The following is a 24,685-nucleotide window of genomic DNA, read 5'->3' as shown; positions in this document are numbered from 1 at the left end:
AGTGAGATCAAGTGAAGAGAGCCCACCCTGATGAGATGATCACAGGAGGGACTGCACGGGCAGGCGATGCATGGTGTTACAACATATTCTACCAGACCCTTTTGGCAATGGGAAAGACAAAAGCCATTATATAATGACCTTCTTGGAATAAGGACATTCTTGGGGTCTGAAACAAAGTGCTGTGCTTGTGCAGCAGATGTCTTTGGGCCCCGGATGAAACATGTGCATCGCCAGCCCAGGAACATTTATCCCAGAGGCAGAGGAAAGGATGCTGCTTCCCCCTCCAGATTGGAATTAGAACGTGTTGTTATTGCTAGCTGTAAGATCATCTTAATGATTTATTTAAATTTATTTAAATTTATTTAAATACAGCATGCTATGGAAAGGAAGGGTTCGTTTCTTCCTCCTCCCCATCACCCTCTCCCTATGGGGAGAGAGGGAAAGCACTCGAACATGCTTTCTCCAATGGGCCTGAGGATTTTTGGCTGGATAAATAAAGAGAGGGGGACTCACCAGGGACACAAGTAAGAAATGATAAAGAAGATGACTCCCACAGTGCTACACCACTGCACAGTCCTCAGTCCTCTGCCATCTATCTCTGGCCTGTACCAGAGCCCTTCCCATGGACTTTTCAGAGAAAGCACCTCACAGAGGTCCTCTTTAAGGAGATCATGGCCTTATTTTCCACCAGGCATCAAAATAATCACCACACCAAAGCTGAAATCTGATCCACTATTTGTTAATTGTTAGAGTTGGCCAAATTTGACAAAATAACAGCCATGCCCTGGGTTAACACTGATTTAGTCCAGGGTATGGTTATTACTTCATTAACAGGAAGCACTTGAGTTACAGTCAAATTAGATTTATTTTCCTGCCTTATCTAGCAAGTCCACCATTTTATTAGCTTTCTGCTTTTGAATTTTGTATAATTCATTTCCTCCTGCTTTGTAGCCCTTTTACATGTCAATAAAATATCCATTCTCCTAACAGGAGAAAAATCTCTAGAGATAACCAAAGCCAGGGTGGATGTAGCGTGACACCAGAGGGCATTATTTAAGAAGGGACTATTAAAAATAATTCAAAAGCAAACAGTTACCAATTCACCTAATAAGGGATAAATCTGTCTTCTAAAATGGCAGGTTAGCCACTGCATGAAACTGAGGAAAGAAGTTGGAAAGAGATCAACAGGAAGCCATTTTTTTTCCTCTCTCTTTTTTGTAACCTTAGGATAAATGCAATACCCCATTAGCTGCATAGAAGAGTGCAAACAGTGAGTGCAAACACAGCCCCTGCCCTGGTGGCCTGTTTGCTTAGCTGTGCTGGCTGTTTGAGCAGCAATAGCCTCATTCTGGAGCCATCAGCTGCTGTTTGCAGTAGCGTTTTAGTGACCTGTTGTGGAGAGTTTGGGCCAGTGTGTTGACAAATGCCTTTTCTAAGTAATAAAGCTCCCTGGGATAGTCTGCTTCCCTTCTGGCTCTCTTCTCTAACCCAGGCACTGGCTGTGCCTTAGCATGCTCCCTTTTGCTGCATTAGAGAAGGGAGTCCAGCTGGATCCCTGGAGACATGTGCATGCAGATGTGACCATGCTTTTGCCCTGTTGTGGCATCTCAGAGGCTGATGTTAGTGGTCTGCTACGTGATCTGGAGCTGGTACCCATTTCTATCCCCAGCCTGCTCAAGAAGCACTGCCCCTGGCAGTCTGAGGGACTGATCAAAAGCACCTCTCTACTATGGACCTTCTTTTGAGGTCTTCCTGCAAGACATGATTTTGGAGAGTGGGTCCTGGCATTGTTAATAACCCACCATGGGTATTTCCTGTGTAGTCTGAGCCACTCCTGGGGTCTATGTGAGTGCAGGTTCCTGGGTAGAAATTTCTGCTTCTTGTCTTGTAGTTTCTGACTCTCCTGTCTCTAGGATATCCTAGATATTCCTGGACACCAGGGTGCCAGGGCTACGGCACTCTCATCTTTAGCCTAAGTACTGTATTACTTTTGCTTTCATTAGTTAAGTGGCCACATGAAAGAATAGTCAGTCAGCCAAAGTGGCATAATTATAGTAGTCTGCTAGGGAAGCCCTAGCCTTGCCTTTCTGAGTGTCATCCAGAGGTAACTTTGCCTTTCAGGTTAAACCCACATCACTTTGGAGATGGCTTGCAGAAGCACTTTCTGCATCCAAACTGGGGTTAGAGGCAGGTTCAGCTGGAAGGCAAGCGTCCAAGGCTGAGCCAAGGCCTGGCTTGGCAACGTGATGTTTGACTGAGTCTTGGTAGACTTGTGAAAAGGCACAGTCTGAGTACTTTCCTCCAGAGTAACCGGCATGGCCAAGTAAAATTTGTGATTTTTTTGTCCATCTCAACCTGCACTTAACCTTTCTGTAGCTACTTTACCATTCTAGGGCAACAGGTATGGCTCTGCAGGCATGGCTCTGCAGAGAGGGGCTCTTGAGTCTTTCCTTCATTCTGCCTTTTAATACTCCTGTTCTCAGAAAATACCTGATCCAACCAACATACACAGAGTTTAGGATTGACTTTGACTCACCTCAAAATGATAGAGGCACAACAGAGTCTGCATTTCCTTACTATCCTCATGATGAAGTTCTCTATATGTTATGCTGCCTTTAATGCATTGAACCTTATAATCCCTACTAACTTCCTAAGGAAGAGCTTCTCAGCCCCAGACCTTGGCAGCTTTGGTCTCCAGTGCCCTGGATCAGTCACCATTTTCTGTGTCCAGAAAATGCTTCCAGACTGAGGTGCAAGAAATGGGGATGCTATTTTCAAGACGGGTGGTACCTCCTTGCTCATGAGTCAGTGGGAACACAGTGATTGGGCTGCTCTGCTGTGAATGTTACATGTCAAGTCATTATTTGTCCTCTGTAAAAGAAAATATTTGTTCCTTGACAAACCGAGGTAGCCCTTTCCCCTTCCTTTCCTCTTTAGCACACTGGATTTTCAAAGCTCTCACTTTTGGAACATTCTATTTCCAGTCCCGAGAGAGACAAGGTGACGAGCTGTCCTTCCTGATAAAAAGCTTGCAGTATTTTTACATTACAGTGTGGTTCTGTTTAGTTTGTGCTATATTTATACCAGGGAAAAAAAAGAAAAAAGAAAAAAGAAAAAGAAAAAAGTAGAGAAGTCTTTCCCATCCAGTAAGAGAGAAAATAACTCTGACCATGTTATTATGAACAACAAGTTTTTCTTCTACAACGTAATGAATTCATCTGAGCCAGGATTTGTACTGGGGAGGTGTTTTCATAATTATGGGGCAGGCGGGGACAGGAGGTGACTCTTAAACTGGCCAAATTAGAGAGGTCTAAAAATAAAGTAAGAGAAGCAATATATATATATTTATTAAATTAATATAAATAGCTATAATGCCACATGAACAGATACTGTTTTTCCTCTTTGCAGATCTGGCAGTTGTTTCCTTCTCATGATCTGATCAGGAAGAGGTGAAGAGGCTCTTTGAGTGAATTTGCAGTGCTGGGCTCTGTTCCTAGGGCACTTTAGGGTCATGTTAGCACACAAATGGCAGATATCAACACACTCAGAGCTTTATTCTTTTCCATGGACTCTGGCATTATGGGATCCGGAGTCAGGAACAAGTGTTAGTCCGTTCTCACTGTAGTGCTCACCCTATTCAGCAGAGATGCCCAATCACTTCTGGGGTAGATGGGCTCAAAATGCACAATGCTTAAAAGTGTCTTGACCAATTAGGAGCTGTTGTGTGAACAATAGCTCTGCACAGTGAAGGGCATCTTCTCTCTGTGTCCATCCACAGTTTCCCTGGAAAAGTCCTTGACTACTATTGACCCCATGAGCCCAGGCAACTTAAATACAACATGGGAAAGATCTCTCCTGACTCCATTGTAAATCATTGTCTAAGCAGAATTTCTACAGATACCTTATTTGTATTGATAGTGTTCTGAACCAGCAGAGAACACATATTATGATTTTCCAGTGCCAGCAAAATATGAAGTAGCTCCAAATTTGAAAAGAGATATAATGATGGTCATGGGTGAGGCTGAGGGGCATATGTCGTGTTTTGAGCTGAGACTGTCTGGGGCCCCTTTGTCCAGGCAAAGGCTATTCCTGGTGTCCCTGTTCAAGTCAATAGAGAGGCTGTTGTTTCTGGATTTCTCAATGGAGATTTCTGAAGATGCCTTTTATTGCAAATATGCTTTATTTATCTCCACCTGCACCTGACATGCACTTGGCAAGAGCATTTCTATCACTAATGGTATACTGCCACCCCTTTTGGTTCTGAGCTTGAGTTCTAACTGTTCCTCTTCCAAACTAAAGACAGTAGAGCCTGTTTGTTACAAGTCCTAACATGGTTATTTTAGCTTTGAGGATTCCCTCTTCAACCTTTTGATTAAAAAATGTGGTGAGTGAATTCTGTGAAAATGTTGTGAAAACAAATGATATGTGACAATGAAAGTCTGGCCATTATAATTATACTCTTTCCAGCCATTATTGCAAAATAATAAACATGTAGTACTTCTTATAGTGCCAAGAGCCTTTGGAACATGAATTAGCGAAAGAATAAGGTAACCATTGTAATCCTTCTGCTTTGTAACACAGAGAAACTGGAGAAGAGCTGTGAAATGATATAAATCTCCCTGCAAGTCAATGGTGGATCTCTTTGGGGAAGGAGCCTTTCCTATGTCCAAAGCTTTTCTGGCTCATGGCCACTGCCTCAGTACAAATAAAGAATAAAAGTGGGCTTTCCATCTCTGCTCATTTTTTAAAGTTTTGGTGCCTCCCACTACATGTGATTTTATCATTAATAACAAGAAAAATGTAAGTACTTCCTTAACAATTTCTGCTGGTAATGACACCGTAATCTGAATGCTCACATCCTTTGAAGCACCTGCTACAGGTACAAATACAGGGCTCACTATCTTGGCATCGTTTGTTGCTGTAAGTACTCTTTTTAATATTCACATGTGGACTTTGGCTAATAGGTTGGTTATTTTATCCTTTGTTTCTTCAGTCACTGCTATAGAAAACATGACCCGATGCAGGTGCTTTATTAACGTTTACTTTCTTATACACTTCTAGACCAAAAGCAAATCTCTCTCTTTCATATTACTTACATTTTACAGATAAAGACCCTCTATTTCTTGCTATCATTTCCACTTCTGAAGACCACGGCAAAGAAATTCTTTATCTCTCTGTAATCTCCTTATCATCACTGGTTATTGCTTTTATATTATGATGGTTAAAACCACCGTATTGTCTCCTAGAAACTTTCCTTCTCTGAATTACTTAATTGGAGGTATGATTTTGCTTACCTATGAATGTTATTTTTCTAGTATACCCATAGTTCTCCTTATGCGTATTCCTCCTGACATCTTCTATGGCTTCTTTCTGTCAGTTCCACTTGGGCTTGAACCCTATTGTCTTAAAACCAACATGAAACAAATTCCTGTAACTTGTCTTTCAAACCAACAGACTTGTTATTTATTTTATTTTCACTTTCTCTCTTCTCTTTTTGCTCTCTGCAAGGAAATGCAGTGAGACTTAAAGAAGACTAATTTAATCAGTCTCAACTTTCCTTTAGGCTGCTTGTGGCTGGAGAAGGGCCCAAACTAAAACCATAAGGTCAACAAAGCTTCCTTCCCATTCCTTCCTCATCTATCAAACAGAGCAGTGTTGAAACTCTCCGACCAAATCCACATCAGACTTTGCTTGTAGTTCTTAATTTCATAACAGACAAAAGTAAACTTGGCCTCAGACAAATACTTTCTTCTAAGATGCTGGATGTCAGCCTATCTTCATCTGGAATGACTTCCTACATACTCCCCTTGTACCTCTGTGTACAACTATGCCCAAAGTTTGCCTACAAATGCTTTTCTCTTATAACTTGTGACAGCAAAACCCAACATTACTAAAGAATGAAGTAAGAGGGAAAGTGAGAGGTGGAAGAAGATCTGGTGTCTGGTGCAGAAGACAATAGGTAAATATTCTGCTGACTGTTTTGTCTGGAAATACTGTTCAGATTGGGGTACCTTTCTCTGATTCTGCACATATTTCCATAGTCACTGAGGGTCCTTTATGCACAGGAGAGACACATGAAACCCTACCCACATTACAGGTCAAACTGCAGAGCAGAGAGATCCAGGACTGCAGGATCTCAAGGAACTTGAAACCATTCCTCAGCAAGAGGTTTCTTCCTCCTGGTGTTCCAGTTAGGATTTTGCTAATGAAATCCTTCCTAGGGACATGTTCAGTGGCTCACTTTACAAGCAGCTCTAGGCTGTCTCCATGTACTCTAATTCAATGACACCTCTGTCTGTTTAACACACACAGTACCATATTTTAACATACATTTCCCGCTTATTTAAATGTTTGCTCTTTGATGCTGAAAGTCAACTTCACCACTGGCCCAGGGATCTGAGCCCACTTCCTCTCCAGCAGCTACCATCCAGACAGGGGAACACTGTCACCAAAGCAAGAAAGATTATGAGAGATTTCACTGCAAGCCAGGAAGCCAGAATGAGCTCCTATTTCCAGAGCACAAGTAAACAAGCTGGACCAAGTTTAAGTTTGGTGTACCTATATATAATTTTCAGGTGAAGTGTGAGGCTGGGAGAAGGTCTGTCTGCTCTAGGGAAGCACTGTGACAGTGGTACAAAGTTCATGTACCTCCCATTTGGATTCAGAGATGATACATCAGAATTTCCTACTTGTGAGCAAACCAAGTTTTAGGCAGATATGGGATGCTTTTTTACAAGGTATATACAAGAAAGTGGAGGCTAAAATGCAGTAGGAATGTGCTGGCGATGCCTCACTGAGAGGGGAGCACAGTCACCCCAAGAAACAGGGGCTGCTAGTTCACTGGGGGAATAAAGATCCCAGAGAGCCTGGGAAAAACAAACAGGTCCTTCTGGGGAGTGAAATGTTTTTCAGGATTCCTTGGCAGGCAACCAGCCATTCTGCTTTGTAAGGTCTTGTTCTTCCTTGCAAGGAGGAAAAAAATAACTGAAGGGCTCCCGTTTTATTGAATCAGGTCATCATAATGCTCTCAAAAAGACCCCTGCTCCTCATTGTGAGAGCTATGGGGTGTAGCTGCACATTACAGGTGCTTGAATAAACAGCATTGCCACTTTCAGGAGAGAAGAAAACATATAAAAGACCAGCCTAACAACTTCAGCCCAGCCAGCTTTTCCCCCACTCTTCACAACCCCCCTTCCTGCATCCCAGACAGCCTCCAACCCAGTACCACTGCCTGTCCCTGAGTGCGTGACAGCAGAAAAAGGCCTTTTCTCCCAAAGGAACAGCCAGCGCAACCCAGATAGGCTGCGGGGAGGTTTAACCCCTTCTCTGGCTGTCCACACACCATGTATGATAACAGGAATGCCGTGCCACTTATATAGCTGTTTCTGGAGCTATAAGTGCATTTTCTGTAACTTACCTTTCCCATTCCAGCATGAGCATGTCCCAGTTTGACCACTACAGGGAAGTTTGGAGTTGTGAGCTGAAAGACAAAAGAAGGAACTTCTCATTAGTTATTTCATTCCAGCCACTGTATTTGAAATAATTTACTTTTATTTAGTAGCTTTTATCCCATTCCTGTATGCTGATGGGAGAATAAAATGGTCAAATAAAGATGGTCCAGGTGGTAGCTCAATACGTAAATAACTAACATGGATCGGTGGACCCATGTGATTGAAAATGGAGGCCAGGCAGAATTCCTCAGATCCCACCTACCTTTGCTGCCTGACAGCAGTAACCTCTAAAACCTTATTTTTTTCCCAGTGCTTTTCCCACACTGTACATATGGATGTGTGTGTACCCATATGCATGTAAAAGAAGCTGCACATGCAAGCGTTGAGTCAGTGAACATTTTCAGGTGCTTAGAATATCTGAACTGTGAGAAAGACAAGGGTTTGTTGTTTTTACTTTTCCACACAGACTACTTTGACCTTTAACGTGAGTGTGATCAGTCCTTCACAGCTCCCATTCCCCTCCAGTCAGCAGTGGTGGGGGCCAGGAGAGAAGGAACAGGGGCCAACCCTTGGGTGCAACTCACGGAGTCCATCTATTCAGAAAGCCTCTTCCTCTCTTCTCTAACTTCAGGGGATGGTATAGAGAATAAAGGAAAACAGAGAAGGGTTGGAATCAGCAATAAGAATAGGGAAAAAAATGTCATGTCTTCTCCCTGGCTTGTGTGGTGTTTACAGTGGGCAGGGTCCTGCCATCCAAGCCACGCAACTGCATCTTAGTGCACATGTGGGATTTTACTTTGAGAACTGTAGGTGTCCTCTCTGTCTTCTATTTCATGCTCACACAAGGATTTACTTGGAGCAGAGAGCCGGGTGGTTGAACTGATTGAAACTAGCCAGGAGTAACCAGGGTAACATATACACCATACCTCACCTGCATACAGGTTAGTGCATTTCTATGCCTCTGCTTGACATTGCTGTGATCTTCACCTCGTCCTGCTCTCCTGATTCTTGTGATCTTAATGCTATCCCTTCAGTGCATAACCTGTTATTTGTTATTGCATATTCATTTTCTTTAATGGGAATTCTTTACCTAAATGCCTGAAGCAATGAGCTCTATTCATTAAGCAGTTAACATGGAGATCTGGCAATGGGAGGGAGTTGAATTTTGACAGATAAATGGCTGTCCTATTTATTTAAGTTTAAGAATGGATAAACAAATTGTTCTTGTGCTAATTACTAATTGTCTGTATGGACAGGCAGGCGCTACATCCTAAAGATAGAATGGTGCTGCAGTCTCCATCTGTGGCGGCTCACTATAAATAACAAAATTAGCAATGAGCACTAATATGTTTTGCTCTTCAGCTGCTTGTGTAAAGGAATGTCACAGGTGAGCAGAGCAGGGAGTGCACAATATTCTCCAACAACCTATGTCACTTGTAAGGACCTTCTTCAGGCAGAAAGTCAGAAGGTTCCCTTCAGACCACAGAATGGCCACAGCTGCAATAAATCATGGTCCTGGCACAGGCAGGGACCAGCACCCACTCTTTCAGCAAACAACTGTGATAGGTTGACATCTTGAGGCCCCGTGGTTAAGCATATGTCCAGGCACGTGAGTTTGTGCTCTATTTCCCCTTTGCCTCTCTAATGCATTGTAAGAGCCTGAAACTTAATTTGCAGCTGACATAAATGAATGAGTGGAGGACTGCACCTGAGGCTCGCTAAAGACAGGGCTATGGATGGACCATGCCAGGCCTTTAATGCTGGAAGATGAAAGGTAACCTACCAGTTAGGGTACCCAGCTGCTCAGGCTCTGGGAGACCCGGCTTGCTTCCCAGCACTGTCATCCGTGCCCCATGCACACTGTTAGAGCCAAAGCGCTGGCAAGCCCTGGCCTCTGTTCTATGTTTGTGAGCAGAGGCTGCAGCTGTTCTTACTGCACAGGAAAAGCAAAGTGCATGCTGTGAGCTGGCTTGATACCCTGCCAGGGAGGCCAAAGAAGTGTGCGGGATAGATAATGTCCTATCACTAGCTCAGAGCAGCCAGAGGCAGGAAGCAACGTGTCTGTTGCCCCGTTTGTGTACCCTACCTGTGGGTTTTGCTGAGGGAGCATGGCTCAAGCATGGGGCCTGGGAGTGGGAAGCATCTGTTTTCCTGTGTACATGCAAAGAAAGCTGGGATACAATAAACAACCCAAGTTTACTGCTAGCCTTAAATAAACCACCAGTAGTGACAGCTCTCTCTGTTCAAACCTCTCCCTTTCTCTTTGCTTCTTGGAGATGTGAGCTCAGCTTTCTTGTAAGGCATGGTCTTGTCTCACGTAAGGGTGACCAGCTGGTGCCAGCGCACGGCACATACACTTAGCTGCATTTTGTAATGGGTTTATCTAGTGACAATGGAGTGAACTTTGTGCTGAAGTAAAGTGGAATAGAAAGCTCTCAACAGCCCATAGGACTAAAGAAACCAGAGTCCACAACGACCCAATAATGGAGCTGGGAAGCCCTTGCTGAAGTGGTGGAAGCTAGCTGAACTCCACTGTAGTCAGTGTGGATACTTCCAGCTTCCACCAGGGTCTTGACAGGACTCAAGTCCCATTTCTGTTGCTAACAGATAGCCAGCCAACATACTTGGCAAGCAACCAGGTGGATAGGGGAGCCAAAAGAAGGGGGAATGTATCATACACACGACTATGAGGCAATTCAGACAGATACATAGTGAGAAGTTCTGGGGGTGGCCACAGCCACCACAGGGGTAGTAGACCCCTGAGATGTGTATTTACACATACTTGGTCATAGATTTACTGGAAAAGAAGATGCTTGTAATGAAAGGATAGCACCAGAGTGTAATAAGAAGAGCATGTTTTTGCTGAAATTATGCAAAAAAAAATGTATGTGTATTTCTATGTGTTTATGTGTTCTAAGGGCAGTATTTTCTTGGAAAATGGGGAAAAACATTTTGATGCTTTCAAAGTGTGCATGAACTGTTGACAGTCTGGTATAGATGATGTCTGCAGTTTTTGGGATGGGACTGTAGCACTGCAGCTAGCTTGGTGATCAGACTCAGGGTGTTAGTTCATATGCATAACTCATCTCTTTGAATTAACATCCCATAAATATATTCCCAGATGGCACACAAAAGCCTTCAGATGGCAAAGTTTACATATGTGTCTTGAACTTGGTGTATAAAGATGCCTGTTCAGAGTCAAGCAGGAGTTTGAATCCTGAACTTGGAACTCAGCAAAGCCATCTTTGGTAGGAGGGAAGGGAGAGTCATGAAGTTATTTCCATCTTACAACATTGGTGGCCCAAAGTATATCATTTTAGCCCCTGATTTTAAGGGCTCTGCTTTGTGTGAAGTGTCACTGCAAAGATCACTTTGCAGTTCATCAGTATTTTGGCACTGGTGTGTAGCAGTGAGTGCCGGTATGCATGCATTAGCCTCTATTTGAAAACGCATGGCTGTAAACTATGACACTTTCCCCTTACCCTCTGCCCCTCCTTTCCAACAAATAGTGAGGTTTTCAATACTTCTTGTAAATACATGAATAGTTTCTGTATTTATTACTGGTGGACCGGTAGAACAGTGTTGGATCTAAATTGATCTGAAAGGAGGAATCTTAGATGAAACCTCATTTGCCCCATAAATACATTGCTTTCCACTCTTGTTTCACTGAGGCCCTCAAGATCTAAGGTCTCTGGTTTTGTGTACTGCCCTGTAGTCCATAAGCAATGCAGAATGTCTCTTTTGATTTCCTTCTGAGATGTTTTGTTTTGTGCATTTGTTCACACTATCTCATCGCATCTCATACGGTATAATTCCAATTTCCAGTGTAATTCTTTCTTCTGCAAAGACTTTCCAGTCAATGCTAAAATGAATAGTCCAGGGTGCAATGACATCATGGATAATATTAGGAAGGACCTGGGGAGATGGAGATATTAAAACTTTGGTCTCTTGGCACCAGTATTTTGTTACCTGGTGTTTTCAATCAGGACAGAAGCCCCCATAGCACAACGTACTGTAATTTTTGGTTTACCCTTTCCCCAGAAGTAATACTGTAATTTTTTTCAAGCTTTTATAGTCTAAAACTGACCTTTCTGTTTATTTAGCTGCCTTTAGTTTTATGATGGCAAAGTCTGTTCTGGGTGGGTACTTAATGGATTATGGGAATGTTCATACACTTGAGAGCTAAATGTTGAAAGCAATTGTGTGTGGCACTTCCCTGATGTCAAGTTGGAGGAGCAGTGAATATATATAATTTCCTGTAAAAGCAAGCAAGCTGATTCAAACCTACAGGAAAGTAATGATGTCATGACATGATGTCATTGTGTTTATGGAACTATCTTCCTGAAAAGCTGATCTGAAGATCAGCACTGCTTGCATGCCAGCCTTGCCAGGCATGGCAAAGTCAGAGCTGTATAGTGAAATATAGAGGAGAAGTAGCACTCCCTACTGCTCACTTAATTACTCATGAGTTTATGTAATGAACAACTGCATGCAGCATGGATCACTCAGTGGATTAATACTGTAGCCCCATGGAGGTTTGTGGTAGCCAATGACTATGACAGACAAGTCCTTCCCCTCTGCTGTTTACCAGATCAGAAATACAATGAGAAATGGTGGGAGAACATGTCAAATAATACAAATTAATATCTCTTCTCTATTAAAGACATGTGATATGGATTCTTTTAAAACATACACATGACTGTAAAACACACATTTAAAACACACGACTGTATTATAATTATGGCACAATGAAGAAAACATCATTAGCTGGAGAAAGAGGGCCTATGCTCGGATTTACTTCATCTGAGTATGAAGACTAGGTATTCTCAAGGGTCTCTGAAGGAAGAAGGACATTGGCGTTATGATGAGAAAAATAATGGGATACTTGTGATAGGAGGAGTTCAGTAACAGCTGGATAAAGACAGCATTGTACAAAGTAGGACCTGAAGCAGTATGGTGACTGATAGATGGGATGTCAGCTGGAACGCAACAGTGCCCCTTCCAGCAAAAGAGAAGACAACATATAATTTTAGGATGAGTTAAGTTTTACAGAGCTTTGTTGAGCTGGGTGATGAAATCAATGCTCAGGATGAGGTAGATGGTAGTTTTAGTAGTCTGTACGGAAAGCTTGTAATGTAAAATGGGAATAAGCTAACACACTTTATGTAAAGCACTGTGAGGGCAGAGACCAAACTTTTAGCAAGCAGGCAAGCTCTAGAGGTGGCATAAAGAAGAGGCAAGAATGAGGCTGCTGATTCATTCAAGGTTCTGGAGGGAGAGAAAGCATTCAGTGCTTTGAAGGGGACCTCACTGCTGCAGGCCTGGATATCTGTGAGAGCAATGGGAGGACCAGGAATGAGTGCAAACCAAAGGGTAAGATTTAAGATGTTTTAGATGGCTGGACTTTTCATTTCTTTTAACACTGGAGCTGAGACCTCCAGCTTCAGATAGGAATGAACATAGTGAATAACTAAACATGGATATGGCATAAATCAGTTGTGCTACTAAAGGATGTCAGCAGTGCCTTAGGGTGCGAAGATCCTTCAGGGTGGTGAAAAAATATCCTTTGGTTCCATCATTGCTTTTAAAAAGCACAACGCACACACACACAAAAAAAAGGAAACAACAACATGACTTAGTCCCCACATCCCTGAGTAAACAAACCACAAACCAATGTTTCAGGGCTCCTAACACTTGCTGTGATTAGAACAGGTCATGGAAGTGAGGGGAAAGGGTTAAGCACAAAATGGAATTTTTTGTCATTAATTCCGCCTCTAATGTTACTTAACTTCTCCTTTATTTGAGACAGGATGCTTTTGGGTTCCCAGAAGCCCCCCTCAGCATTCGGAGGATGAGAGTGTGAACATTTGATATTGCTCTCTTTCCCTTGGAGCTTCAAGTGTGAGAATTCTATGAACTTATCCAGACAACCAGATGCTCAGCAAAAAAGAAAATAATATAGTGTGTGTGCGTGTGCCTGTGCACATGGTTGTATTCACACACATATCTAGCAGTCCTGGTCAATAAATCCCCATCACCACACCTTGAAATACAGACAAGTTTTCTTAAAGGTTGTTATGAGTACATAGAAAAGCTCAATTTCTCCATGCATGGTGTTCGCTTAGGCAGTATTTTGCAGTGTTGCTTTTGGGGAAGCCTTTTGTCTCTTCTTGTTTGTTGGGAGAGTGTATTCATTCTCCCAACTCCTTATGCTGAATCATAGAATGGTTTGGGTTGGAAGGGACCCTAAGCTCATCCAGTTCCACCCCCTGCCATGGGCATGGACACCTTCCACTAGACCAAGCTGCTCAAAGCCCCCATCCTACCTGGCCTTGAACACTGACAGAGATGGGGTATTGAAAAAGGTTTAAATATATTTTTGCAGGGTGCAGTGGAAGAGAAGAAGAAACTCTTGAGTTTCCTCTTCCCCTGATGTGGAGTGGGTACTTTTTGCTATGTTTTTCTCTAATTTGAAAATTTATTTCCTCATATAAACACATCACAGAGAGAAAGATGGTGAACAACAGCTGTTGACAGGGTGTGGAACTCTAGAAATTTTCTTTTGATGGGTTACCTTTGGAAAACTGTACTGCCTAAGCTGTGGTAGAAGATACAGGATGGAGACAGAGGGGGAAAAATGCTTTATGCTGGATTGCCAAAGCAATCTTTCTTCCAAGAGCCCCTAACACTCACAAGATGCTGGCCAACAGAGCTCTCGCTTCACTCTCAAGGCATCCCTGCCCCTTTTTTGGGCAAACTCTGAATTCTCACTGGTTTCAAAATGAGGTTTCTTTGGTGGGAACAGAACTTCCCTGAACTTCACAGTGGAAAACAACCTTCAGAAACAGGAACCACAGGAGCAATTAGGTCTCACGGAAGTTGACCATTCCTGTGTTACTGCTGGTCTCTAACCTCACCATGCAGTCTGCTGCAGGTGCTTTCCTGTCTCCAAAGGGCAAAGTGAATACTGTTTTCACCCCAGCTTTTACACAAAGTGAAGTTGTGTGCCTGACTGCAAAGCTTGGGAGAGATTCACGCATGACTCCAAGAGCTTGGTCATGATTTCACAGCCTTCTGTAGCACATTTGAGAGTGGTGCAGTCAGTGTAAAATGAGAAGTGGGCTCTGGGCTTATTTGTACATTCATTGAGAAACGGCTCTGATGTCTTATTGTAAGTCTCATGCTACTGTAATTGTGCCAATGGCCCCGAGCGGCCTTGGCTGACATTGCCTTGTCAGATGCTGGCAGGAAGAGGGCAACCAGCAATGAGCCATGGATGTTGCCTGGTACAGGGAACAGGATACCATGGGCCACTGGAACATTTGAAATACCCTCTGGGCTCCCAAAAGCTGCTGGGCAATGGGTCACCATCTCCTTCCTTCTTGCTACTCTTCAGCACTCAGAGCTATAGAAATAGTAGCACAGAGAACCAGGCAGTCACAGTAGGGCTTTTTTGAAAGATCCGTGTTTTATTTTTATACCTTTTTTAAAAGCACAGTTAGTAATCTTGATTAATGCTCCAGAGCATAAGGAACACTGGACATAAAGAAGTAGGGGGAATATGGGAAGTGTCACCCCGCAGCTGGCATCTCAGGCTACATCTATACTAGTAAACAGAGCAATGACATAGCAAGGAAAACAGCCATGAGTTGAATATCCTATTAAACTGTTAGATTGATCTCTGGCATATTCTAGCTCAAGCCAAATAGCCTTCTCACAAACTATTCCAAAGCACAATATGGAAACCAGTGTAAGTCTGCAGCTATACCCTATAGGAAAGTCTGGAAGCTAGAAGAGTTTGATAGTACAGCTGGGATTGCTCCATGCCACATTTGCCAGAGAACTGGCACCGTATGCTCTGCTGCTGTTAATATAGCCTCAGTCAGTCGTACAGGGTTGAGCAGAAGAGTAGTTTGTATCTCACATTACGCCCTATGTTTGTGCACTCTTACGTTAGTGTTTTATTTCAGTTGTAGAGATGGATGGTCACATGCAGCCATAAATCACACCATTCCCTTATAATAATTTCTACTGACTGCCTTTTTCAGACTGAATTCATAGTAGGTGTATTCTTCACCTACAGCCTCAGACACTTCCACTGCATTTCTTTTGTCCACTGCATTGGAAAGTAAGGTATTACCTCACATGAGAAATGTTTATGCTGTGGGCTCAGTTTGTCCTGTTTTACAGGCAGATCCTATTTTCAGCATTTTGAGTCCTTGGGCTCATGCAGGAATTCAAATATTTCACTAATGTGGCCTGTCAGTGAGATACACATACCCTACTTTTTGTGCTCTGGGACATAAATGTGGGGAGTGTCTCCAAAGCCCTGTTCCATGGACCTACCTCCTCCATAGGCTGTACATGGAGTTGAACGCTGGCAGCAGCTCTTCTGAACCTTGAAGTTGTTGTGGCATCTTTTGTATGCAGCTAGAGCAGGTGGGGGCCAAGTATGAGCCTTGTTTTTCTTATATCTTCATTCTTGTGCTACAGTTTTTCATTTTTTTCTCCAGATAAAAATCTTCTGTGTGTTTCCAGACTAATTTTTGACCCATGTCAAAGAGACTGAGGACATGAAAGGCAGCAATTGTATCCTATGATTGAATTAGCTCTGTGTCTCTTGAGATTTCTTAGGAACTTCCAAATTACATGTTCTTGGTAGGAGCCAAAAACTGTAGGAAGGGCTGTATTTCACCATCTTGCTGAATTCAGCAGTTGCTTGGGGAAGAAAATGAGGTTCCAAAGACTTCATATTTTGAAAGCTGAAAGTGTCATGTTTCAATGAGTCTGTGAATGAGCAACAATTATCTTCTCTTTTTAATCCAAAAAGGAAATTAAACACTTTCAAACTGCAAATGGGAAGTTTTTCTGACATGTATTTTATTTCTCCATGCTTCATTCTTGAGGCTTTTTGAGATTTTGACTTTAGGTTAGGGAAAGAATCTGAAACCTTGAAAGCTCTCAAGAGCTGAGAAAACCTTTTCCTAGCCAAGCATTAAGGGCATGAGCCCCTAATGGCACCACATGGGTATCTGTCTCCCTCTTGTGGCTTATTCCATGAGATAAGACACAATCCTGCTCCACCTGTTTGCTAAAGCCATTTAAGCTTCTAATGAAGTGGAAGAAATGTGTACAGTGGGTGTCCTGCGCAACTATCCTATATGAAAACTTCAACTAGTAACAACCTAGTTTGTCGTTAGGAGTCAAACCCAGCAGGAGAGTCAAGCAGGCTCCATACAGGACAAAGCAGGGTTATTTTCAGCAGGGATTGGTTTCTGTTTACATCTTTTCCAGCTCTAATGAGAAAGGGGCTCCTGAAGTGAACACATTTAGAGGAAGACAGAAGAAACCACTGTGTGGATCAGCCTTTTTCATCTCCCAACCACCACCTCAGTCAGTGGCATTTTTTCCCTGCTGAGCATACACATTGATGTATCGCATGCAGGCTGCAGCGGCCAGGAATGGCAAGTGGCAGGAAGCAGAGAAATTCCTTTTGGAGTAACACATAGACCCTCTTCTTTCGCTTGGGCAAGCCTGGAGGAGCAAAGGATGCTGTGGTCTCCGTGAGCCTACTCCTTCTGTTTTGTCTAGAGAGAAAGGGTTTGCCCTTTACTGGAAAAAGAGGTGGAGACCTGAGCTGATTTCATCTGTGAGGCAATATCTCCACTTCTCTGGGATAAATGAGACAAATGTGAGTGAGCTGGTCCACGCCCAGTAGAGGAAGGTATTTGTTTCTTTCCCAGGCACATTGCTGAGGCTGTCATGGGATCCAGGTAGGATTTTGGAATATGGGCAGAAACCCATATGGAGGTAAATGGGCATATGCCCGAAAGAAGGGCATTGGGCTTGCAGGGGAGTTCAAGCTTAGCACTCTGGTTGGAGGCAGTATTGGGCACAGAGGGTGAGGCAAGAGAAGTGGAGGTACCAGTTGCCTATGCTATCTAGTTGTCACCCAATGTGTTGTCTTTCCATTGCTGCATGAGCACTAGGCTCACTCAGAGGCAAAGTCTGAAACTAGTCTATGAAGACTCGTACTTGTTTACTTCATAATTCTACTTCTTTTCTTCCTATCAGACTTTATGTCATTAAGTTACTTTCCAAAACTGATTGCTGAAGTCTTTTAGAGAGGTCCTGGATTTAACCTGGAAATAGCGCCCTCACCTTGGAAATGCAGCAGCTGAACTCCTCTAGAAGCTCAGGGCTTCTGTGCTGCACAAAAAGAGTTGCTATCAAAACATATAGAGCAAACTTCAGCAAAGTAGGAGCTCCTTTCAAACAACAACGGAAGTCTTTGCACTGACAAAGACAAAATGTTTGCTCTCTCAAAGAAGCGAAATCACACCTTAACCTGCTTAGGGCTACTCAAAACCTGTGAGATAAAACCCAGTCTCAAGCGGGAGAAGCCAACTGAGCTTTTCACTTTTTCTTGGCTTTTGTTTCTTAAACTCTGAACTCAAAGGGAGTTTTGTTTACACTTCTCCTTGCGGGCTTCTCAGCTGATGGGGTTTCACACATGAGTTGTGGGTGGACAATGAAGAAAATGTTCAACATTTGCCATGCAGAGGTGGCTCAGCTAATTCCATGCTCAGACAGTAGCAGGTGTCCAGGCTGCGTGTTTCTACACTTGTGGGCTTCAGTAGCAGGAATCTCTGGTACTGGACTTCAGGACAGAACACTATTTCATATGTGCTTTGTAGACAGCCCTAATTAGCTAAATTAGTTTGTCTGCATCATAAATGTAAAGCAGCGCACACTGGATTTGTCTCTAATTGTGCCATTGCTGTGGTGATGGGTTGCAGACTTTTCCTCTTTTTTTTTTGAAACTTTCTCATTAGTACTTAGCTTTAGGCATTTGTGAGAAACCACAGCCTCCAAACGCTCCCACTCCTGTCCTCTTAATTTTGACTCACAAGGTTTTAATGGATGAACAGAAAGCAAAGAAAGCCTTTGGTTCTCATACCATTCAGCAAACCTCCGGCTGGCACTGGCATTGTTTGGGAACCCTTGTGGGGATGAAAGCAAACTCTGTACAGATGTGGCCTCTTCTGAGGCTGCTCTTTGAGGCCTGTTGATTCTCAGAACAAAAAGCACGTGAGGAGGGTGACTGGCAGGGGATTTCCATGGGGCGCTCAAAGTGAAGTTATTTTAAACTGATCCTGCACCACACAGGGCTAGCAGTAGTCCTTGGTGGGAAGGGATCCCAATAGCACAAATGCTGCTGTGACCCTTTGTATGCAGTGGATTTTTTCATAACCTCAGTGGGACTGGGGCTGACATGTCCACCGCATGGCGGGACAGGGACATTGCATGGAGATGCTCTGGGCTGATGCGCTCACAAAGCACATCATGATGCAGGCTCACATGTTTAGAGCTGTGAAATGTAGAGCTGGACGAAATGGCTTTTGCAGGGACAGCTTGGGTGTTTCTGTTCCCAGACATTTCTAGGGAGGAAGAGGGAGATTAGCACACATGGATCTGGCTGCTGTGTATTTTTGGACCTTTGTCTCCACCTGTGAGAAGTTAATGGGGTGAAGCCATCTGGTTGGCTATCTCTGTGCCTGCTGTGAAGACACGCTTGTGGAGTACTTATGACAAATCCCATCCTTTCTTCCTAAATCCTCATATAGGGGTTTTATGAGGCATGATATATGAACCCTGCCCCATGAAAGAATTAACCAGCTCTCAGAAACTAGGAGTGGAAAATGGGGTTCCTCCTGAAACAAATCCCACTATTAGTATGACCGCTGAATAAATTGAGGCTTTGGATGGTAAAACTGTAACCAAGGCAGGAAATTTGATTACAACCATCAATCCAGCTGTCTGACTTCATGCAAAGAAAGCTATCCTGAACTCATCACTATAGCAGTATGGCATCCCACACGTAAAGACTGAAGGCCTGGCAGCACTGAAGGTGATGGAAGTTAGCTCATTCATTCTGATGAGGCTATGGTTTGTTTTGCAATGTCTAGTAATGAACATTTATCTCAAATTCCTCTCCCACTCTGAGGTATTTTCACTGGTTTATTGCTTGATGATGTAACTTTTAAGCAATACTATGAGGATGGCCTTTTGTGCCCAAAGTTGAGGCTGATCAAAAGTAGGAGAGCAGCTGAGAGGCTGCAGTCAGTCACCCAGTTTATGATGCAAGCTCCCAGACATAGGCGGACCAAAGGCTACCTCAGGGCAACCCCGGGGCAGGGAAAAGCAAGCTCTTGTGGGAACTTGGACCAGTGCTGGGAAAGCTCAGAGAGAGGGGAAGTGACTGACCCCTTCCTCCTTCTCATCTCTTCTCCCACATCTACAAGCTCTCATATGAGACCATTAAGGAAAGGCTGGAACTCTTCCCCCTCAGGTGGCACAACTCCCCACCACACCAGCTCTGGCCTGGCACCATGGGTCTCTTTGCCCCAAAGTTTCCAGTTTGCTGAGGTAATGCTAGGCTAGGGGACCCAAATAATTTCTATATGTGATTTCATTCTTATTCTTTAAAGCCATAGGCTAATTGCTTCCTTGTACCACAATGTGTTCCAGCTGTTGGTCTTTATCTGTTTCTGGGTTTCTTCTGTCACTCTGCTGCATGGGTAATTTAGAAATAGTTCCCACATTTCCTCCTTTACTTCAAAAGGAACAAGAAATGTTGCTCGGAGCAAACCCAAGCACAGCTACAGGTTGGGCAGAGAAGAGATTCAAAGCAGCCCTGCAGAGAAGGACTTCGGGGTGTTGGTCGATGAGAAAATGAACATGAGCCGGCCTCCGTGTGCGCTCACAGCCCAGAAAGCCAACCATATCCTGGGCTGCATCAAAAGGAGTGTGACCAGCAGGTTGAAGGAGGTGATCCTGCCCCTCTACTCTGCTCTTGTGAGACCTCACCTGGAGCATTGTGTGCAGTTCTGGTGTCCTCAGCATAAAAAGGACATGGAACTGTTGGAACAAGTCCAGAGGAGGGCCACGAGGATGATCAGGGGACTGGAGCACCTCCTGTATGAAGACAGGCTGAGGAAGTTGGGGCTGTTCAGCCTGGAGAAGAGAAAGCTGCACGGAGATCTCATAGCAGCCTTCCAGTATCTGAAGGGGGGCTATAGGGATGCTGGAGAGGGACTCTTCATTAGGGACTGTAGTGACAGGACAAGGGGTAACGGGTTAAAACTTAAACAGGGGAAGTTTAAATTGGATATAAGGAAGAAATTCGTTACTGTTAGGGTGGTGAGGCACTGAAATGGGTTGCCCAGGGAGGTTGTGAATGCTCCACCCCTGGCAGTGTTCAAGACCAGGTTGGATGAAGCCTTGGGTGATATGGTTTAGTGTGAGGAATCTCTGCCCATGGCAGGGGTGTTGGAACTAGATGATCTTAAGGTCCTTTCCAACCCTAACCATTCTATGATTCTATGATTCTAAGAAAACAAAAACACAGGGAAAATGTGCTTGCTCCTAATGTATTTCTCCATGCGAGAGGCTCCAAGATCAAATTCCCTAAATATTACCTCTCAAAAGGGTTACTTTGCATCCACTGATGCACAGCAGAGGTGCTTCTTTGGTGACACTGCACATATAGAAGCCCAGACAGAACCATGACAAGCTGAGCTGTGCAGTATGTGACAAACCCAGCTTTTACCTTCAAAGCAGTGAGATTATTTGTCCAAGCTTACAAAGACTGCCCCGGCTTGGGAGTGAGGGAGAATGAGGACCCTTCAGTTTGTTTGTAAACCTTGCTCTGGTCCTTCTGTGACCCCACCAATAGACGACAATAATTAGATTGAATTCACTTCTTCAGATCCACCAGGCTGCTTGGAGAGGTGGTTTGGTGGTACATAGCACTAGACAGACAGTCAGAGATCAGATTTCCAGAGTGCAAGCAGTCCCTGTGAGAGGCGGATTAAAGAGGTCTTTCTTCTCCAAGCCCAGCCTCAAAACATTTCCCAACACCCAAAAGCGAGATTACAACTACTGTGCTTCCAAGATGTAAAGTAGTGTATCAGTTTTAATTATTTTCAACTGCAAATATGTTATGAAGGGAAGAGGTATAAGGAGTTGCCCAGAGAGATGGGTGAACTTGGCAGTGAGATTCAAAGTTGACCTTTTCAAGGTATTAATCACCGTCTAAGTTAACATCTGACTTTTAACTTCAACAGAAACAAGCTGCTGAGTTTACGGAAAGAGGGAGGAAGAATTTTTCAGTGAATCGGGCAGAAGAAATGAAAACGGAAATGGCTGTATGGGATAGGTGTGAACTGCAAAGTGAGCTGGCTAAACGAGGTGAAGCAGAGGCTATTTGTTTTAATTCAATGTGAGTGTTATGGGAGGCAGACGCCCAAGAACACTCTGATCTTTGGTTCCTACTGCTCTCCTTTGCTTATAGCTCATTGATGGGAACCAGAGACGTGAAGAATTAAATACCCAGGTGCAAAGTGAACCAGCTCTGAACTTCAGTGACCTCTGTTTCAGGCTCATTAGTCTGATCTGTCTCAGGAGTGTTAGCTTGTGGCCACAACTTTTCTCCCAAGGGATAGTGACAGAGAGGTGTATTGCATGATTAGGTTGCTCATGAGCAGGGTGAGTTGCATCATGCAGCCTACAATGTTGTTGGGCAAATGTATCCAGAAATGAGAAAGGCAGACTTAGACTCTGCACGAAATTTTTATGAGTGGGGCTTTTACTGACTCCAGATGACATTGAGAAAGCTTACTGCTACTGCTATTCTCACCAATACCTCTCCGTGAACATGATCAGACAAGCCACAGAAGAATGGCTACTTTGGTCCTTTCGGTCATGCTTGGGGTGTGGGCCTTGCTGCCAGGTTGGCTGTGGAAAGTGTATAAGTTAGTTGAAGTTCATTTGGAGTATGGGCCCTGAAATTCGTGTGTGTTTTGTCAGCAGTGCTAGGCTGGGACTCTTCTGTGACATGACAGCCTGAGCTCATATAGCGAACCTTGTGTTAGATGTGTCTCATTTGCATTTGCAAAGGACAGTACGATGTACGCCAAGTGAAGAAAGGAGTTGTAGGATGGTAGAAGTGTGCCTACATTGGGACTTTGTGCATGTAGGAAAGCTATAGAGCTGACCTAGCCTTTACACTGCTCTGAGGCAGGAAGGAAGTAAGCCCCACACATACCATGGTCTTTTGTATGGGTCTTAGTCTGACCACAGATATCTTTGACAAAGCACTCTGGCTGAGCGCTGTCAGGTAATAAAGTAACAGTGTAATCCCACCATGCATTAGCTCCCACTCACCTTCTTTGCTGCAAATATAGCCTGATATCCCAGATATGAAGAAATAAGGGCTTAGATGTAGGGTTTAGTAGAGCTGATCAGTTTAAGAACATGATTCAGCTATAGCCATCACTGACTGAAAACAGAAGCCATCTCCTCTGGTATCTGCTCCTCCAGGGCTGCCAGCTTGAGGTTGAGGTTTTCAGTGCTCTGGGCACTGTACAAAACCATAAGGCAAACATCCAGGCAAACACGACTGGTGAATAAACAGGAAAGCAGACATGTGCGGGTGTAATGGGAAGATGGACAGCAGAAATGAGTTTACGTCAAGTTGCGATAGGAAATCATCACTGCTCCTAAGTAGTTACCTGGTTAATCAGGGGTAGATCCTGTTAGCAGGGTGTAGCCTATTCTGAGACTGATTATTTCACAGATGGAGATGTGAGGAGCCATCACAGCGAAGTACATCCTTCAGCCATTCACATGATCTTGAGTTTTCCCAGGCATGCTGGCCAAGAGTGCTCAAGCTGGAGTTTCTGTCTTACCTAACCCACAGGCCTGGACGTGATCTGTAGTAAAACTCCTGATGAGATTTCACACACTCTTTAGCCTAGGCGAAGTTTAAGAATACAATGAAAGAACTGAGCTCTTCTTGAAGGTGAGTTCTCGACTTCCAGAATAAAAGCCTAGGGTTTGGAAACCCGAGATCAGCAGATTCCCATTGATGAAAACTCGGTTATGAGCATGATCTGGCAGACCTCTGACTTTCTGCCTGTCTGGCTGTGGTGGAAAGTATATTTGTTTGCAAACCCATGCAGTGGGAAGGACTTGCAGTGGTGTTTTTTTTCTTGGAGACAAAATGGCTTAATCAATATGTACAATTATAAATTAAATTTAGAATATACTGTGCTGAATGGTGTGCTAAATGTACCCTGCTTCAAGCCTTTACAGTCAAAGCAGAAAAGATGAAGGAGAATCATCTTCATTTTGGGAATAAAGAACTGAAAAACTGGGAGATTAAGTGAATTGCCATGAATCAAACAGGCATATGTGGCAGAGCCAAGAATAAAATCCAGATCCCACTGAAGCAACCTAACCAGGAACATCCTTCCCATTGAATAGTTTAATTAACATAAATTAAGCAGCAAGTTGACTCAACATGTTTTTAATTTTACATGTGTACTTCGGAGAACATGATAATTGCATTTTATAACCCAAAAATAAACAAACGCATATGTCTGTCAGAAAAACAACAGACACACGGGAAAAATAGTTCATCCCTTTATTATCTTTGGTGTGAAGTCCTTCGTTAGGATTAAAATTGTGATGTGATGTGAAGGGAGAAGGCAAAGAACTCTCTCCTTCTGTGCTTATTGGGATTAAAAATAACCCTTCTTTTAGGTCTGTGCTGCCTGGGTGCCAGGGCTCTGTGTAAACAGAAGAGCCAAATGACAGATTCTTTAAGCACAGATCCCATCAAATCCACTGCATTCTCAGTCACCTCAGTGATGTTCAGTGCAAGAGGCAGAGCACTGAGTAAGTGCATTTGAAAGGGTCCAAAGATGGAAGGACTCTGGAAAGCACCTAAGACCTCTCATGCCCTGAAAGGGAAGATGAGAGCAAAAGAGATACAATAGCAAATCCCAGTAAAGGGGAAGATGCCTTCTAAGCTCAACAACAAATCTGTCTTTGAAGCTGGCTACACCAGGCTTCATTCCCAGAGAGCAGGGTGAGCATTCCTCTCTAAAATTAAGCCCCTGGCAATTGCTCCCCCCAGGAACAGGCATGTACTGAGTGTAGGAAAGCTGCATATGAGTGACAATAGGATTTAAAGAGAAAGAGAGACAGAGGAACTGATTTAGACCTCATGGGAACATTGATGGAGCCTTTTCTACATGCAAAACACTTGCATTGAATTAAACTAAATCAATATAAGCCAGCTGGAAACTGATCAATGGGGATGGTGTTCACAGGCAAACAAGAGATTATTTTGCAAGGCCTGCTTACCAGCCAAGGGCCATGTAGCT

General features: G+C 43.6%; 1 protein-coding gene and 1 long non-coding RNA gene across 5 annotated transcripts in view; one reads left to right on the top strand and one right to left on the bottom strand.

Annotated features, from left to right (window-relative positions):
- Positions 1 to 24,685, bottom strand: part of SYN3 (synapsin III) — a 257,234-nt gene that overhangs the window by 27,080 nt on the left and 205,469 nt on the right. For all 4 annotated transcript variants that reach the window (XR_009961563.1, XM_062602685.1, XM_062602683.1 and 1 more), the window contains exon 7: positions 7,418 to 7,480. Coding sequence is in view for 3 of the 4 variants with exons in the window: in XM_062602685.1 (XP_062458669.1) it covers positions 7,418 to 7,480 (63 nt within the window). In the remaining variant the exon portion in view is untranslated. The remainder of the gene's footprint in view (positions 1 to 7,417; positions 7,481 to 24,685) is intronic.
- Positions 7,487 to 13,762, top strand: LOC134155460 (uncharacterized). The gene is made up of 3 exons (XR_009961570.1): positions 7,487 to 8,392; positions 8,708 to 9,225; positions 13,261 to 13,762. It is a non-coding gene; the product is annotated as an uncharacterized LOC134155460 (long non-coding RNA).

The sequence above is a fragment of the Pezoporus occidentalis genome, unplaced genomic scaffold, assembly GCF_034315485.1.
Source record: "Pezoporus occidentalis ecotype Australia unplaced genomic scaffold, CSIRO_AGI_Poc_V1 ctg78, whole genome shotgun sequence".
Taxonomy (NCBI): domain Eukaryota; kingdom Metazoa; phylum Chordata; class Aves; order Psittaciformes; family Psittacidae; genus Pezoporus; species Pezoporus occidentalis.
Note: the sequence above shows the minus strand (reverse complement) of the source record. Positions and strands in the feature narration are given on the sequence as shown.